Source organism: Lemur catta, chromosome 10, assembly GCF_020740605.2.
Source record: "Lemur catta isolate mLemCat1 chromosome 10, mLemCat1.pri, whole genome shotgun sequence".
Lineage (NCBI taxonomy): Eukaryota > Metazoa > Chordata > Mammalia > Primates > Lemuridae > Lemur > Lemur catta.
Window position 1 is genome coordinate 64,299,744 of NC_059137.1, and position 14,904 is coordinate 64,314,647.

A 14,904-nucleotide genomic window follows, 5' to 3' on the forward strand; every position below is an offset into this window, starting at 1 on the left:
GTCACTGGATAAATGTATCTCTCCCAACTCCCATCTACTCCCCGTGGAACCTGCGATGTGATTTAAGGGTCTAAGTGATTGTGATATTCTTTGTCTTTATGATTTACAAATAGAGAGGGATCAGATATTTTGTTAAATAGATTGAGCCCCCAGTTGGTTTATTAGAATTCTATTTTCAGTGTTTTTTTTTTTTTTTTGGATGCCTTGAAAATATTTACTAAGAATGTCTTTTATTCCAAATGGGAAAGGATTGGAACTACTTGAGCAACATACATTTTAGACAGCCTGCAAACCTTGCCCTTCCATAGCTACGGTGTCCATTTCACTCACAGTACTTTATGCAGACTTGACATGTGCATGTCAATCTGCAGACACTGGGGAGGTGAGCGTGTGCTGGGGTGCCAGGGAGAAGCAGGGTGTGCAAGGGGCTGGGGTGCTGTGCAAGAGGAGAAATGAGCTCATTCCTTAATACGTACAGCTTGGAGTCTCTCCCCACTGCTTTGAATATAAGCAAATGTGGCGGAGCTGCTTTAACCCACATGAAAACAACTTTTCCCCTTTTGCAGGCTTACTCCTTTGGAGGTTTAGTGAAGGGTAGGAGTTTGAGGATCTTTTCATCTTTGGGGATCTGCCAAGAAGTGGTTATTTTTCTTTTAGTGGGGAGAAATGCACTGTAGATGTCCTAGAAATATACCAGGCTGATGGGAACACTCCCCGAAGAGCCTTGTCCTCGACATCCACGGAACAAATCCTCCCTCTTGCTCATCCTCCACTCTCCTGTACTCCTTCCAACCCACACACCTTTTTGTAGCTTGGTTAAGAATGGTGCTAGCCAATTCACAATCACAAAGATGTGGAATCAACCCAAATGCCCATCAATACACAAGTAGATTAATAACATGTGGCATATGTATACCATGGAGCACTACTCAGCCACATAAAACAATGGGGAACTACTACCTTTTGTAACAACCTGGATGGAACTGGAGACCATTCTTCTAAGTATCACAAAAATGAAAGAACAAAAACCACATGTACTCACTATCAAACTGGAACTAATCAATCAACACTTACATGCACATCTGGTAGAAAAACTCAATGGAAATCAAGCAGGTGTGGGGTGGGAGGAGGGGAGGGGTAAATTCACACCTAACGTGCACAATGCACACTATATGGTGATAGACACACTTATAACTTTGACTCAAACTATACAAAAGCAATTCATGTAACCAAAATGTTTGTATCCCTGTAATATTCTGAAATTTAAAAAAAAGAGATTTAATTGTAAAAAAAAGAAAAAAAAAAAAAAGAACGGTGCTGGCTGCTGCTAAGATAACGCCCAATGACCCCTGCCTCCCGGTATTCCCACCCTGTGTAGTCCCTTCCCCGGAGGGTGGCTAGGCCTAGCAACTTGCTTCTCAAGAACAGAATATGACCAAAGTGATGGGATGTCACTTTTGAGATTAGGTTACAAAAAGACCCTGGCTTCTCTCTTGCTTGCTCTCTCTTGCCCTCCCGTTTGCATGTTCTGATGACACCAACTGCCACGTTGTGAGCTGCCCTGTGAAGAGACCGGCGTGGTGGGGAACTCATGGAGGCCCCTGGCCAACAACTAGTGAGGAACTGAGGCCCTCAACTCAACCACCCAAGAGCGACTGAACCCTGCCAACAGCCACAGGGGTGCACTTGGAAGTGGATCCTCCCCCAGTGACCCCTGAGGTGACCACAGTGTGGCTGCCATCCTGACTCTGCCTTTTGGGGACTCTGAATCCGAGCTCCCAGTTGAGCTGCACCTGGATGACCCACATAAACTGCGAGACAGTAACTGTGGTTTTCAGTTGCAAAGTTTTTGTCATGCAGCAATAGATAACTAATACAAGTACGGAATTTTTTTAAAGTATATGTCCAGTATTCCCTAATATTTAAAAATGTGTTTATTTTCAAAAAATGGCATTGCCTTGTAAAATTTCTGCCTCAACTGGATCTCCTGGTCTAAGGAACACAATCTAATGACTACCTGTAGGAAAACATTCTTCAGCACAAAATAGCCTCTTAGGAGTCAATCCAACCTCCAAAGAAGTATAAGAACTTGAGAATTTCTAAAAATATGAATAATTCTTCTTTGGTTCTAGTTTTGATTCTATTAGCTGAATTAGTTAATGTCTCCTAAAGAGGTGTGATGGGTCAGATAAAAGATAAAATGTCAAGAAGTACCTACCACAAACATCCTTCCTTCTCCCCTAAAGTAACAAATTTTTAATGAAAGCATCCTGCAGATAAAAACAAAATAAACATTTCAATAATATTTGGCTTTGTTCAAGACCTAAAATTGAAGTTTAAAGAATTGTTTGGATGCCAAATCTGGATTGTGCTGCATTTTTGTATAAGGCCCCCAGACAGAATTGTCAGACGCAGAACTACCATGAACCAACCTGTGTGTTCCTTTTTTTTGAGACAGGGTCTCTATTGCCCAGGCTAGAGTGCAGTGGTGTGATTATAGCTTACTGCAACCTCATAGTCCTGGGCTCAAGCAATCCTCCCGCCTTAACCTCCCGAGTAGCTGGGGCTACAGGCGCACAGCACCACACCTGGCTAATTTTTCTATTTTTAGTAGAGATGGGGTCTAGCTCTGGCTCAGGCTGGTCTTGAACTTGTGACCTCAACTGATCCTCCTGCCTGGGCTTCCCAGAGTGCTAGGATTACAGGTTTGAGACACCGTACCCAGCCTGCATGTTCCTTTAACAGACAGACGGAGCACATTTTTTCCAGGCTTTGCAAATAGTTTCCTAAAAAAAATATGCCAGCTGACAAAAACACATACACATACCAGAAAATTTCCAGTTTCTGCTGTTGCTAAAGCAGACTTTTTTTCTCTTTTGGTTTGGGGCAGGCTCTTTAATAACCACCTATCCATTTAAAGAAACAGCCAACGAATAAATCAATACTATTCATTAAAATGCTTGTTTTATCATTCCTGATGGTTTTAACATTGCTAGATGCCTTGGTTTGGGTTGGAGAAGAAGATATTGGAATTGGGAGAAGCAGCAGTCTTTGGTAGATCAGTGTGGTTGTATATGGTTCTGGTGTCTCTTAGGAGACTGAGGTTTGCCTCCAAAGACAGGCAGTCACCTTCCCACCCCCTGTCTCTTTCAGCATCAAGCATAGTGCCTGACACATAGTAGGAGCTCACAAATATTGCTTAGGTGCATCACCTAATGCATCACCATTATTCACAGGGCAACAAGTACTGCTAGGCGTGTGAGCTTTTCAAAGGAAATATATTCTGCTCCATTTGTCCCTGAGTGACACCAGGTGAGGGAGGAGCCGAGGGAAAGTGTCCCCACTCCCCACACTCACACCAGCGTTACAAGTCCACACAGGCATGTATCTGGGGGTTAACAGTCATCTTATGGACTTTGCTTCTTCCTGAGCTAGAAGAGTCAGCACAGTTTTGGCTACTGGCCTGAGATATGGATTCTCGTGCTAGAATTTGGTTTAGTTTTAACTAAAGTCTGGGAGAAGACATTAGAGGTCACATAAAAGAAATGTATCCCTCTCTGCACCTAACCAGGCATGTTGGTGGGATCATGACCCATATTAATAACAATTCCGTGCTCAGTGCTGTGCACCCTGGCTCCTGTAAAAATGAGTGATCTGAAGGAGCAGATAGGCCCTGAGGCCTGTTCCCTGGGGTCCCATCCGACTCTGCAGAGCTGTGTGTCTGGAGCTACCCGTCCCATGGCCCCACTGCCTCTGCGCTGGGCTGCCTTGGGCTTATGTTTAGCAACCTCAAGTGTTACTTCTGCTGCTTTCTCCACTTCCTTCTCCAAAGTGCCAAATGCGTGACATCCGCCAAACAAGCATACGAATCACTTGGAGGTACTGACGTGTCTAGAGAATCACTGATTAGGTAAATGCTAAATTTCTGGACAAATCCTGATTCTCACAGGGTTCTTGCTGACTTCAGAGAAAGTTCCACAGCGCAGTCGAACACACTAGGTACAGTGTAAAAATGCAGGGTTTGCACGACGACGCTGGCTATCGCCTGAGAGCTGTTCAGGGAAGACTGTTGCTATGACATCCCTAACCTGAGAGCATCGCCACCATCCTGTTCCCATGAGTAAACACACCTTGGACACAAAGAGGAGAACTTTCTACCCTTCACAAGTTCTTCTTCTATTCCACTTTCTCAGTCCCATTCTGGGAATATTGCTCTGCCTACTGAGTAGATCTTATGACCTAACAGAGTTGGCTTCATCTGCACGGAATATAGCTTGTCACATGGAGCCCAGCCTCCATTCCAGGACCAGGGAAACAAAGCAGGGAAGGAGGACTACAACGTGATAATCAATGTGCTAGTGGGCAGTTCCCATGGCAGCTCTGTGGCATTTGGAAGAACTGCAGACGATCTCCCAGTCTCGGCGATCAGTGAGACCGGCACCCCCTGCAGAGGCATCAGAGAAACAGCTGGGGCTCTTTTCCAGCCAGGACTGGTGCTGAGGGTGGTCACCAGCGCTCTGTCCTGACCCGCACAAGGCCAGGGCTCCACTCTCAAAACGAGATACAGAAAGATTTACCCATGTTTAATCCAGTCCTGGATGACAAAACCACATCAAAACCTTCTCACTAGAGAAGCCCTTCCCTGGTCGCCTACTTAGAGTTTAATACCAGTTGGAGAAAGACCATAGGAGGCAAATCAGGGCCGCCACCCGGGCCCTTCCAGGACGGTGCAGAGGAGGTACCAGTCTAGCAGCTAGAGAAATTAGGGCTGTGCCGCGCGCCCCCTGGTGGTCAGATGGTGCCACCAACCCTCTCGAAAGCAAACACCAGCAAACCAGGCTAATCATCACCCAGCCTGGTCCCCTTCCACACGCCAATCCCAAAGAGCGTTTCCCAGGTGAGCTCCGGAACACTGGTTTCCATCTTGATGGGAGAAAATAGTACGAGCCTGTGACACCCTCAAGCAGTTTACAATCAGGATGGGGATCCACAGCACAGACATAAAGTAACAACAAATATTGTAGAACACTTTACATTTCACAAAGCATTTTCATGGGTAAAGTCTCTATCCATCCTACCCCCAAGCCCCTGAGGCACGTAACACAGGGTTATCCCATTTCACAGATGAAGCAACTGAGGCTCAACCTCCTGGCTCTGACCTCGTGTGTGTTCCCTGGCACCAGAGCTGCCTCGCGGCTGACCGGTCCCCTGTGTTACCTCCCCCGCCACCGCCCCCCCAGCCAGGCTGCACTTTAGGTTTAGTGTAAACAAAATGTCACTGGTTTCAAAATAACAGGAGGAGAGGGGGTGGGGAGCACGTGTTATCGTGTTGCTTATCCGCAAAGTGAGGACCAACCACCGATTTGACATTTGTTCTTTACAAAAGAGGAGGCAGCCATCGATGGATTCCTTCACCTGCAGGTGAAAGAAAACCTGCCTGAGGTAAATGAATGATCTCCGCCCCTTCACCTCTCTCCAGTGAGACGATCGCATGGATGCCATAAAGGAATCAAGGTGGCATGTACGAGTCCCGGGTGGGACATGCACTGCCAGAATCCAGCTCCGCAGTCACCAAGTGAAAAGTATTGCAACCAGGAAATAGATGTAAAGGTCAAAGACACAAGGAGGGCATGAGAGAGCACAGTTCCAAGTTTGAGATGAGCCAAGCTTGAGGAGCACAGGGAAATTTCTGGAAAGGGCGTAAGGGGAGGCCAAGTTTTCACCCTGACAATAATGGGAGTGAGAGGAAGAACAAAGAAGTGGGTGGGTCAAAGAGAGAGAAAGAACAGATTAAGTTAATTGAAGAATAACTTCCACGTCTCTACTCTGGGGGGTAAGTTCATCCAAGCCTGAGCCAAAGAGAATTAGTCAGAATTCTAGGTTTCTCAGTGTGTTTTCTGCCCTCTCCCCCAAAATTCAGACAGACAACATAGAATATATTTGTGCATGTCACCTTTGAGAACATTAATGGGCACTTAGAGAGAACAGAAATGTAAATCTATTAATAGGATGAAGAAAGTGGTCTGCTCCTCTCCGTGAGATGAGGGAATTTCAGAAAAGCTGCTGAACTAGTCTTTGATGGGAGAGAAAGCTGGGCCATGTCACCCCTAGCAAATAAGTGGAGTGACAAAGGAACCAGCAGCTTAGTGTTAAAAGCTGTAACTCTTGGGAAAGATGAGAAATGGGCTTTGAGATTTTCTTATTGCTAAGTCTGTAATCATTAGCCTGGGCGAGGAAACCCCTTAGAAATCATTGAAGTGAGTCATTGAGTTCCTCCAATTTTATTTTCATGAAGCCATAATATTTTTATTTCACAAACAGTTGCATGGATCTCAGTTTACATCTTGAAAGTTGTCAAACAAATAATATGAAACAAAGGAGGCAGGACTGGTGTTTAGGCCAGTGGGTAGAGGAAATTTATTTTTTAATTAAAAAAGATACATGAAATCTGACTAATTAGCCATGGTTTTAAAAAATTACCTTATTACACTATCAAAACTCAGTGCTTTGGACTACTCATAGTTCTGTTTTACTCTGTGCAGTGGGGTTCGGAGGCATCCCCCCCTCCCCCCCGCCAACACCCACTTTTTCCCCTTGGAAAACCGCAACACAGAATCTAATACTTTGCCTCAGGGCAGGCTGCTTTCTGCTAAGAAGAGCCCGGGCAGCCAGTCTGAGGCTTGAAACCACAGGACACCCATTATGGAGAGCTGTTAAAATGCCTCTGCTGTAGAGAAGGCCAGACCATGGCAAGAGGGAATGAATGCTGACTTTTGGGGGCATCTGAAAGGTACACGGGAAAGGCAGAACTAAGGATAAAAAAGCTAAAAAGTAGAGAGGATCCCTCCCTTAAATAGCAAAAGAAATAAGAGGGAACAATTCCCTGAAGGTTATCACATCAGAAGAGAACAAGCCTCTTCAAAAGACTGATTTTAAAATGGGAATTTAAAAAACTAACGAAAGTACAGAAATCAGAGAAAGAAAGCTTTTTAAATTTTAGGTGTTTCTTCCAAGCTAGAGAAACTACTCATCATCACAATCAAATGCAAGCCCAGATTTGCCTCAATTTCATCACCACTTCTCATTTCTTCTGCCTCCACCAACCTTCACCCGCAACTCATGTAAACACAGGATGCCTCACGAGCCTGCCTGCTGAATCCCAGGTAAAGGATTGATGGAAAAAATGACATTCGCCACCTTTAAACTGACCACGGGATTTTCAGTTAGGACAGTAACACCAAAGCATGGTGGACTCAAATAGAATGAGTATAAAATAAAGAGACTGATAAGAAGTTGTGAATTGTGGAATGAGTGACATGAATGTACAGAACACCTCTTTATTAGTATTTCATAACTGCCTCACTCATGAATTCCACACTCTTTTGTATAAGGCAGGATGGTGAATGTGTAAATATATAAACAACTCCCCCCAAAGGATAAGTTTCTGCTCTGTCTCTCTGCAACATGGGATGCATTTCTTGGTCCCCCTCCCCAATAAATACATCTTCTCCCCCAGTGCCAGATGTCTAAGGTCATAGTTTACTAACAAAAGAAGGCAGAAGCTGATAGGTTAGAATAAAATCCTTTGCAAAAAACGATAACAGGAATTTCTTGGTACACTGGCATACTTTTCAGTTGTTCTTGGTTTTGTGCTTCAAGGGCAAAAACCACAATGTGTGTTTTATTTTAATAAATCATAACCACCTGTTTTGTAATGGGAATCTAGAAAGTGAGCAAATTGTGCCCTCTAGTGGCTGAATGTTGTACTGGAACAATAACGTTGCAAAACCTTTGCAACTGTTGCTAAGTAACATTAGGTAATTGGTTTCCTCCTGAATTTTTTTCATTCTTATGAAAACAAGGATTGCAGAGTTTTGGAGCAAGGCAACAGGAATGTGGGGACTGTGCTCCTGATTTATTACTGGGACCAAGTAATAAATTACTGGGACCTAGCATCAGGAATTCACTTTGCTTTTGTCTCCATTCCTTGGCTAATTCCACGGACCAGATTTTGCCTGGGCTGCTGCTGCCCTTCCTAAGTAAATGGTTTGTTTATAAAAGGTTTTGTTCCAAAGGCAACTGCTTGCTAAACCTATTAAAAGCCACAGATTGGGATTCCAGATTGTCTTATATTTAGGGCAGAGTTCTTTAAACATTCCTTTAAAGGGTCAAAAGCAGGAATTTAACCAATAAATAGGCTTGCACACGTGTGAAGTGCTATATTTATATTTCATTGTAACATCATTTGTAATAGCAAAATATCAGAACTGTCTTAAATTCCCATCAGTATATATTAAATAAATTATGATATGTACATATAATGAGATTGAGTGCAACTATAAAAAAACAAGGGGCAGTTCTATGTAATCATGTAGAAGTGGTATTCACAATATAGTTCAGTGAAGAAATCAAGGAGCAGAACAGTGTGAAGATTAGGCTACATTTGTATTACGATAGGAAAAATGCATGGTTGCACTGGCTTGTATATACATAGTCCATCTCAGAAAGGACACATAAGAAACGGAAAAATGGCTGTCTCCAACTGTCAAAAATAGGACTGAAGTGTGAAATGTACACGATTGTAATCTGTTTTGTTCACTATTATTTCTCCAGTGTCTAGAACAGGGCCTGGTGTATTGTTGGCACTCAATAATACTTGTAGAATAAATGAAAGAATAAAATCCACTCTACACACACACACACACACACACACACACACACACACACACACACACACACACACACACACGCTGTTTCCAAAGAGGGAAACTGGATGGCTGGAAGTGAGAAGTGGTAGAGAGAATTTTTACTCTAAGCACTTTTGTACCTTTAAAATTTTGAACCCATTAGAATAGGCTACCTATTTGAAAATAAATTCAAACAGTTACAGAAACAGAAGCTATTCTTTTGACAGTGACTTCAGTAAGGCATTATTTTGATGGTGATTTAAAGAGACAAGGGCCAAACCTGTCATAAACTATAACACCAATCACTAATTAGCAGCGACGCTGGAGTATATATAGCATATGCCAAAACAGCCATGGTCTTCACCATGGCAGGGTTTCCTGCTGGGCTGTGGATTCCTGTAGACCACTATTTGCTCTCTGCCAAATCCGTCTCACCTCGTACCCAGGACCTCGTGAACGGGAGGGTGTGGGTGGGGCTGAACACTTACTCTGAGGCACAACCACCCTCCCTCCAGCACTGACAAGATCCACTCTGGACATAGAGCTAACTGGGCTTAAACTGGGATTCCATTTCCTTGGACAAAATTAAATCTCTTTCAAGGCTAATTCCCATGCCCTGACTCCTTTGTAACCTCTGCATTCAGAGTCATTTCTGGTTTATTCCTTTCCTTAGAAATTCATTCACTAGCTCATAACTCCCAGACATTCCTCCAAGAGCTCCTGCGTCTATCCTGTGCCATTCCCTCCCCCTGCGGGACATAAGCCCGGCCATCTTCCCTAAGGCTCCCCTGTGGCACGGGAGCACCTCCCTGTCGGCCCAGATGAGACTACTGGTCTGCGAACATCCAGCTCAAGAGGAGGAGGCCTGAAAACAGCTAATTATCCATCAAAGAAATCATGTTCCAACTGATAGGCTTGTTCTCAGCAAGCACAGTCCTCCACAGCAAGTCTGATAATTGGATAAACAAGACCTCAGAGGCTCTCGGGGGGCTTGGATGAGAGATGAAAACGTACTTTATGTGGCTTTCTTTAATGTAATCACCCGTTAAAGGGACGGCAAGGAGCTTAACAAGCTCATTACAAACTCAGTGCCTGTGATCTCTGCACAGAGCCCGCGGCAGCCGCAGGACAGGATGCCCCTGAAGGCCTCGCTGGGCCTTGGCCTCAGCCCCTGCTGTTTCCATCCTGCCCCCGCCAGAACGCAGCTGGTGTCTCTGTGCCCAGCTGTTGGGCCCCATGGAAAATAAGGCAGGAATCGGCTCACACGTGTTTCTAGGCGAACAACTAGTATTTTCTTAATCTGGGCACAGACAAAAGAATGCCAAACTCAGATTTGGGTAATCTTTTTTATCAAGCTAATTTTTCTAGCTGTTCTGCTCCACTTTCAGAATTGCTGTCCTTCTCCTTATGATTTCTGAGAGCCTCCTGCCTGGCTCTGGAGCATGGGACAGTAGTCTAGCTCTATCTCTCGGAGGCTGGACACGGCACTGCAGAGGGCCCAGCCCCTGGTTTGGGAGACCCCAGTCATCGCTGGGATTAGCCTTTCTGGCTCTGGAAGTTGTTCTCTTCCGTCAGAGCAAGTGTTTGTTTTACGAATGTGCAACCCTCGCTGATGCACGGGGCACTTCCAGAGTCCTGTGCAATTCTGTGCAGTTCTGCTGTAACTCACCTAGATCTTCTCCTTAAAGCAACTGGAATTCGGTCCAGGCACCAGGGGGCAGCACGGACATAGAATGCAACTTGAATGGTGCCCCTTGTAGTGCCATGTGGTGACCCCGACTGAGGACACCTGAAGGGCCAGAACAAAGACAGGAGGCACCTGAAGAGGTGGGAGGACGGTGGGGCTGAGGGCTGCAAGGCAATGTCCGTCTCTCCCAAGCCAACTTTTCTTGAGTCCCTGTGGCAGATGCTCCTTTCCGAGAAGAAAAGGTAACTTGAGTTCTACTTACATGGTGTTAAATTGAATCACCAACATAAGAATTCTGTAATACTTGACTCTTGTCGCCCTTCACACCCAGGGTCACACAACATCTTCCATTAGGACCAGGTAATAGTCCCCTCCACCCAAGGGAAGGCTGCAGTTTATGTTAAAGGTACACTAATTCGAAATTCTTCAGTGTAGGCATTGATTGATTGGCCCAATAGTTGTATTTTCCACAAGTTCCAGGTAGATCCACTTTTTACAAGTCAAGCTATATCTTAAACCCATGAGGCGCGTGAATCTTCCATAAAACAAATAATTGTCTGAATTTATCTGCTCTATAAATCTTTAATTTTCATTTATTTGATTTCCTTAAAGGGATACAGCTATGACCAGGATTATTGGCATGGAAATAGCAATGTCAATAGTGCAAGTTACCCCACAAATCAAACTCAGGAATGATCGCCAGAATTCTTTAACTCAAAGGAAACCTTTTCTAAAAGAAACAGGAAATGCTGTCCCTACCTGTCCCACACTCTTGGGAGAGAGACTTAGGTATCACCTGTTATTGATCCACAGTGAATGAATTTACAGATCTTTGAAAAGAGACTTTTTGGGGGGAGGGAGAGGATAGAAAAGCCATGATGTCACAGGTGTTTTGAGCTATGGGGAGATGGCAAAACAACAACAACAACAACAAAAAAAACATTTGAAGATTACAGAAATGAGAAGGTGAGGCCACCCAAGGCAAACTTGGTAGACTTATCAATTTTAACTGGGGTCAGACCTGACTTGATTCTTTCCATTTCTATTTTGTGAATGGGAGCGGAGGTGTAGGAAAGGGCTGGGTTACTGCCAGGAGTAACCTAATCCAAACTGTTATAAAGCACGTGAAGACTAGAGAAGAAACATTAAAACTTTAACAACAGCATGAGAAATTTAGACAAGATGCTTCTTAAATTCCCTGAAGTTTTCATGCAATGAGATTCTGAACCATGTTCATTCTCTCTCTTTCCTTAAACACACTATAAAATATGGCAGCCTGGAGCCAGGAGAAGGTGCTACAACCAAACTGGAGGGAAGTATCTGCTATCATTCCCAAGAGTAAAGACCTGGTTTCTAACGGGGTGGCCTTGGCATTTCTATGGTGTCCAGTCCAGCTAAAGAATATTCGCTCTGTGCTTGTGGGTCTGTTTCTCATGATGCCAAGTTGGGTCCACAGTAATCTGTTCAGACTTGTCCTCCTCTGCCCTCCCACGTTTCTGAATCATTCAGTGCACTAATTCATTCCAAGTCCTGCTGTGATGTAATTAAGGGATAATGTTTGCAGCAAGGAGTGGAGAGAGTTGTAAATGCCTGCCATGGGTGATTAAATGCTGAGAGGAAGTTGAATAACTACAGGATTCATTTGGTGCAAGTTTATCCCAATGCCACAGATATATATTTTTTTCCAGTTATAAGATAAGGTTTCTAAAAAGATTCAAACACAGCATCCATAACCAAACCTCCTTCATTGTCTTCTAAAGAAAGGAATTGAAACTACTGCATCATAGGAATGCTAATCTGGGAGGGAGACTTGCAGGCTGAGTTTGTATTTAAGGAATGAGGATTGCAAATGAAGAGTTGCTTCCAGAAGGGTTAAATGGGGGAAATGTGTGTGCACCTCACCAATGCTGAAAGGAAGAGCGAATGGTAGTTTGTGTTTCTCACTGCAAGGTTTGGCCTCAATGAATCACTACTTATCCTTTCCTGGTCTCAATGTTGTACACCTAGAAATGTGAAGGTGGGGGGGGCTTGGATCAGGATCAGGTGAGCTCTGAAGTTCTTTGCATTTCAGTCCCACACACGCCATGCTGGAAAGTGTGGGTGAGGAACTGGGGAGATGGGAACTCTTAACACTGCTGGCAGGATTGCAAACCGATAGATGTTTGGGAAAAAATGACAGTATGACTAAGACTGAAAATGTATTAATATATTGCTTGTGACCCAGAAACTTCACTTTTGGGCATATTCCTCAGGGAAACTTTCACATATGTGCTCAGAGAGACAAAGACAAAAATACTTACTGTGCAGTGTTTGTAAGAGCCAAAAATTGGAAAAGAAACCCATAAATGTGTATCAATAAGAAAATGGATAAATAAAATATGGCTTTTTCGCACAAAGGAATACCATACAGTAGTTAAAAGGAATAACATAGCTCTATATAAATCAGTATTGATATTTCTCAAATAAGCTGTTAATAAGTTCCCATTGGTTATATTTGTGAAAATTTGAATAACTCAAAAGAATAATGACTGTAACTGAATGTAACACATTGAATCAATAAAATTCATGAGCCCATAGTCATACCCAAACCAACAAAAAAAAGAAGAAAAAAAATCAAACTGTTGAGTGAAAAAAGCAAAGTGCAGTATAACACAGAGACTGAAGTCATTTATGTAAATTTTAAATGAATATAAAAATAATACCATCCAGTGTTCACAGATAAGTGTGCAAAACCAGAGAAAACGGAAGAACACACATAAGTTCATGATAATGACAATGTTTAGGACAAAAGGTAGGAGTGAAGTCTGTGACTAGAAGCTGGGGATAAAGAAGACTTCAACTTAATTACTATGACTTCATTTCTTCTATATAAAAAATATAAAAACAGCAGTGCCGTTCCGAATGTGAGGAAAAGATGTGTGCTATGTATAGCATTCTTTTCTGCATTAGAAGAAATCTTCTCAAAACAAAAAATAAAGTGCATGAGCAGTAACGCCTTAGGCAGCTGTATGTTGACAAGCACTCTCTCCCAGACCCCATGGGACAAGTCAGGTGGCACCACGTGCAACTCAGAAACCGAGGCAGCCCAGCCTGTTAGGCCTTCAGTGTCTAGTGCTGTGCACTCCAATATGGTAGTCACCAGCCACATGGAGCTCATTGAATTTAAATTAAAATTAATTAAAATTAAAGAGAATTAAAATTTCAGTTCCTTTATTGCACTAGCCACATTTCAAATGCTGAAGAGCCACCTGTGGCTAGTGGCTGCTGTACTGACAGCCCACTTACAGAACTTTTCTGTCACTGCTGTAAATTCTACTGGACAGCGCTGGTCTTGAGCTGACAACCTGTCTTTCCAACAACTAGAACGTTTCAGTTCCATTGTTCTTTCTCCAATATGTCCTTCTGCACAGAGGAAAACCAACGTAATGACTTGGAGGATCTTTTTAATTTCTGGAAAGAATATGTCCACTATAATCCTAAATTACAGTTATGTCTGCAGTGACACTTTCCTGTTGAAGAGAAGTAGATAAACCATCTTTTCAAAGAGATCTAGCAATCATCTATAGTTACATAAATAGCACATCTCATTTGCCCCAAAACTTAGCAAGTAGGAAGATAGGTTGAAGGATTGATGAAAGCATTACCTAAATGAAACTTAGAATATGAGTTCAAAAGTTTTCCAAGAGCTGTGTTTCTCACCTGTACACGGTATGAGGGACATATACTTCTCGTATTGGAAATTCCAAAATCTCTTTGTGTGGACGTGTCCGGTTTTCAGGAAAGGGTCTCACGGGCAACATCTCAGGAGTCAGACAACAATTGACTGTCTCAGGAGCTGAAGAAATCTCCAGCTTGAGTGAGACTAAAGAGAGAAAATAGGCCTGTTTTAGCAAAGAAATTGTCATGTCATGAGGGAATCAACAACGATCGTTGTATGGTATTCCTTTTATGAAAATAGGATAAATTGTGATAGCGTAAACGTTTTGGAGCTAATTTCCTTTAGTAGGAGAAAAAGTGCATTGTGATAACTTTTGAGATTTAGTTTTTATAAAATAAATGAAGTGAGAAATTATAAAATAAGTAGAAATGGATTAGAGGATTTTTAAAGTTCTTTCCAGAACTACCATACTATAATAGTGCGTAGGTCAGTAACTTCCCTGCATTGCTAGCAATAAAAATTGGTAGTTTTTGAACTGGGTTCCCTTGTACCCAAGAGGGCTGCAGAAGTACTGCAGGCACTTTGAGCTGAGGACATACTTTTACTTTCTACCAAAGCATCTCACATTTACTTTTTTTTTTTAATACTACAGGTTCCATACAATATTTTGTTGACAAAAGGGGCTCCTCTGTTCAAACAATTATCTGATTATCTGAGAAACCAGATCTAAAGCATAAGGTATATATTTATAGGATTGATTGTTTAAGAAAAATAGAAAACATTAATAGATTTGGCAAACATGTACACCAATTCAGATTCTTGGTAAATGATTTTATAAATGATTTCACTTGGTAAATGATTTTATAAATTCT

At 42.8% G+C, this 14,904-nt stretch overlaps 1 protein-coding gene across 3 annotated transcripts in view; it reads right to left on the reverse strand.

Moving 5' to 3' along the window:
* The window catches only part of DOCK8 (dedicator of cytokinesis 8), a 199,796-nt gene that overhangs the window by 92,151 nt on the left and 92,741 nt on the right, over positions 1-14,904 (reverse strand). For all 3 annotated transcript variants that reach the window (XM_045562393.1, XM_045562395.1, XM_045562394.1), the window contains one exon: positions 14,074-14,236. In XM_045562393.1, the coding sequence (XP_045418349.1) occupies positions 14,074-14,236 (163 nt within the window). The remainder of the gene's footprint in view (positions 1-14,073; positions 14,237-14,904) is intronic.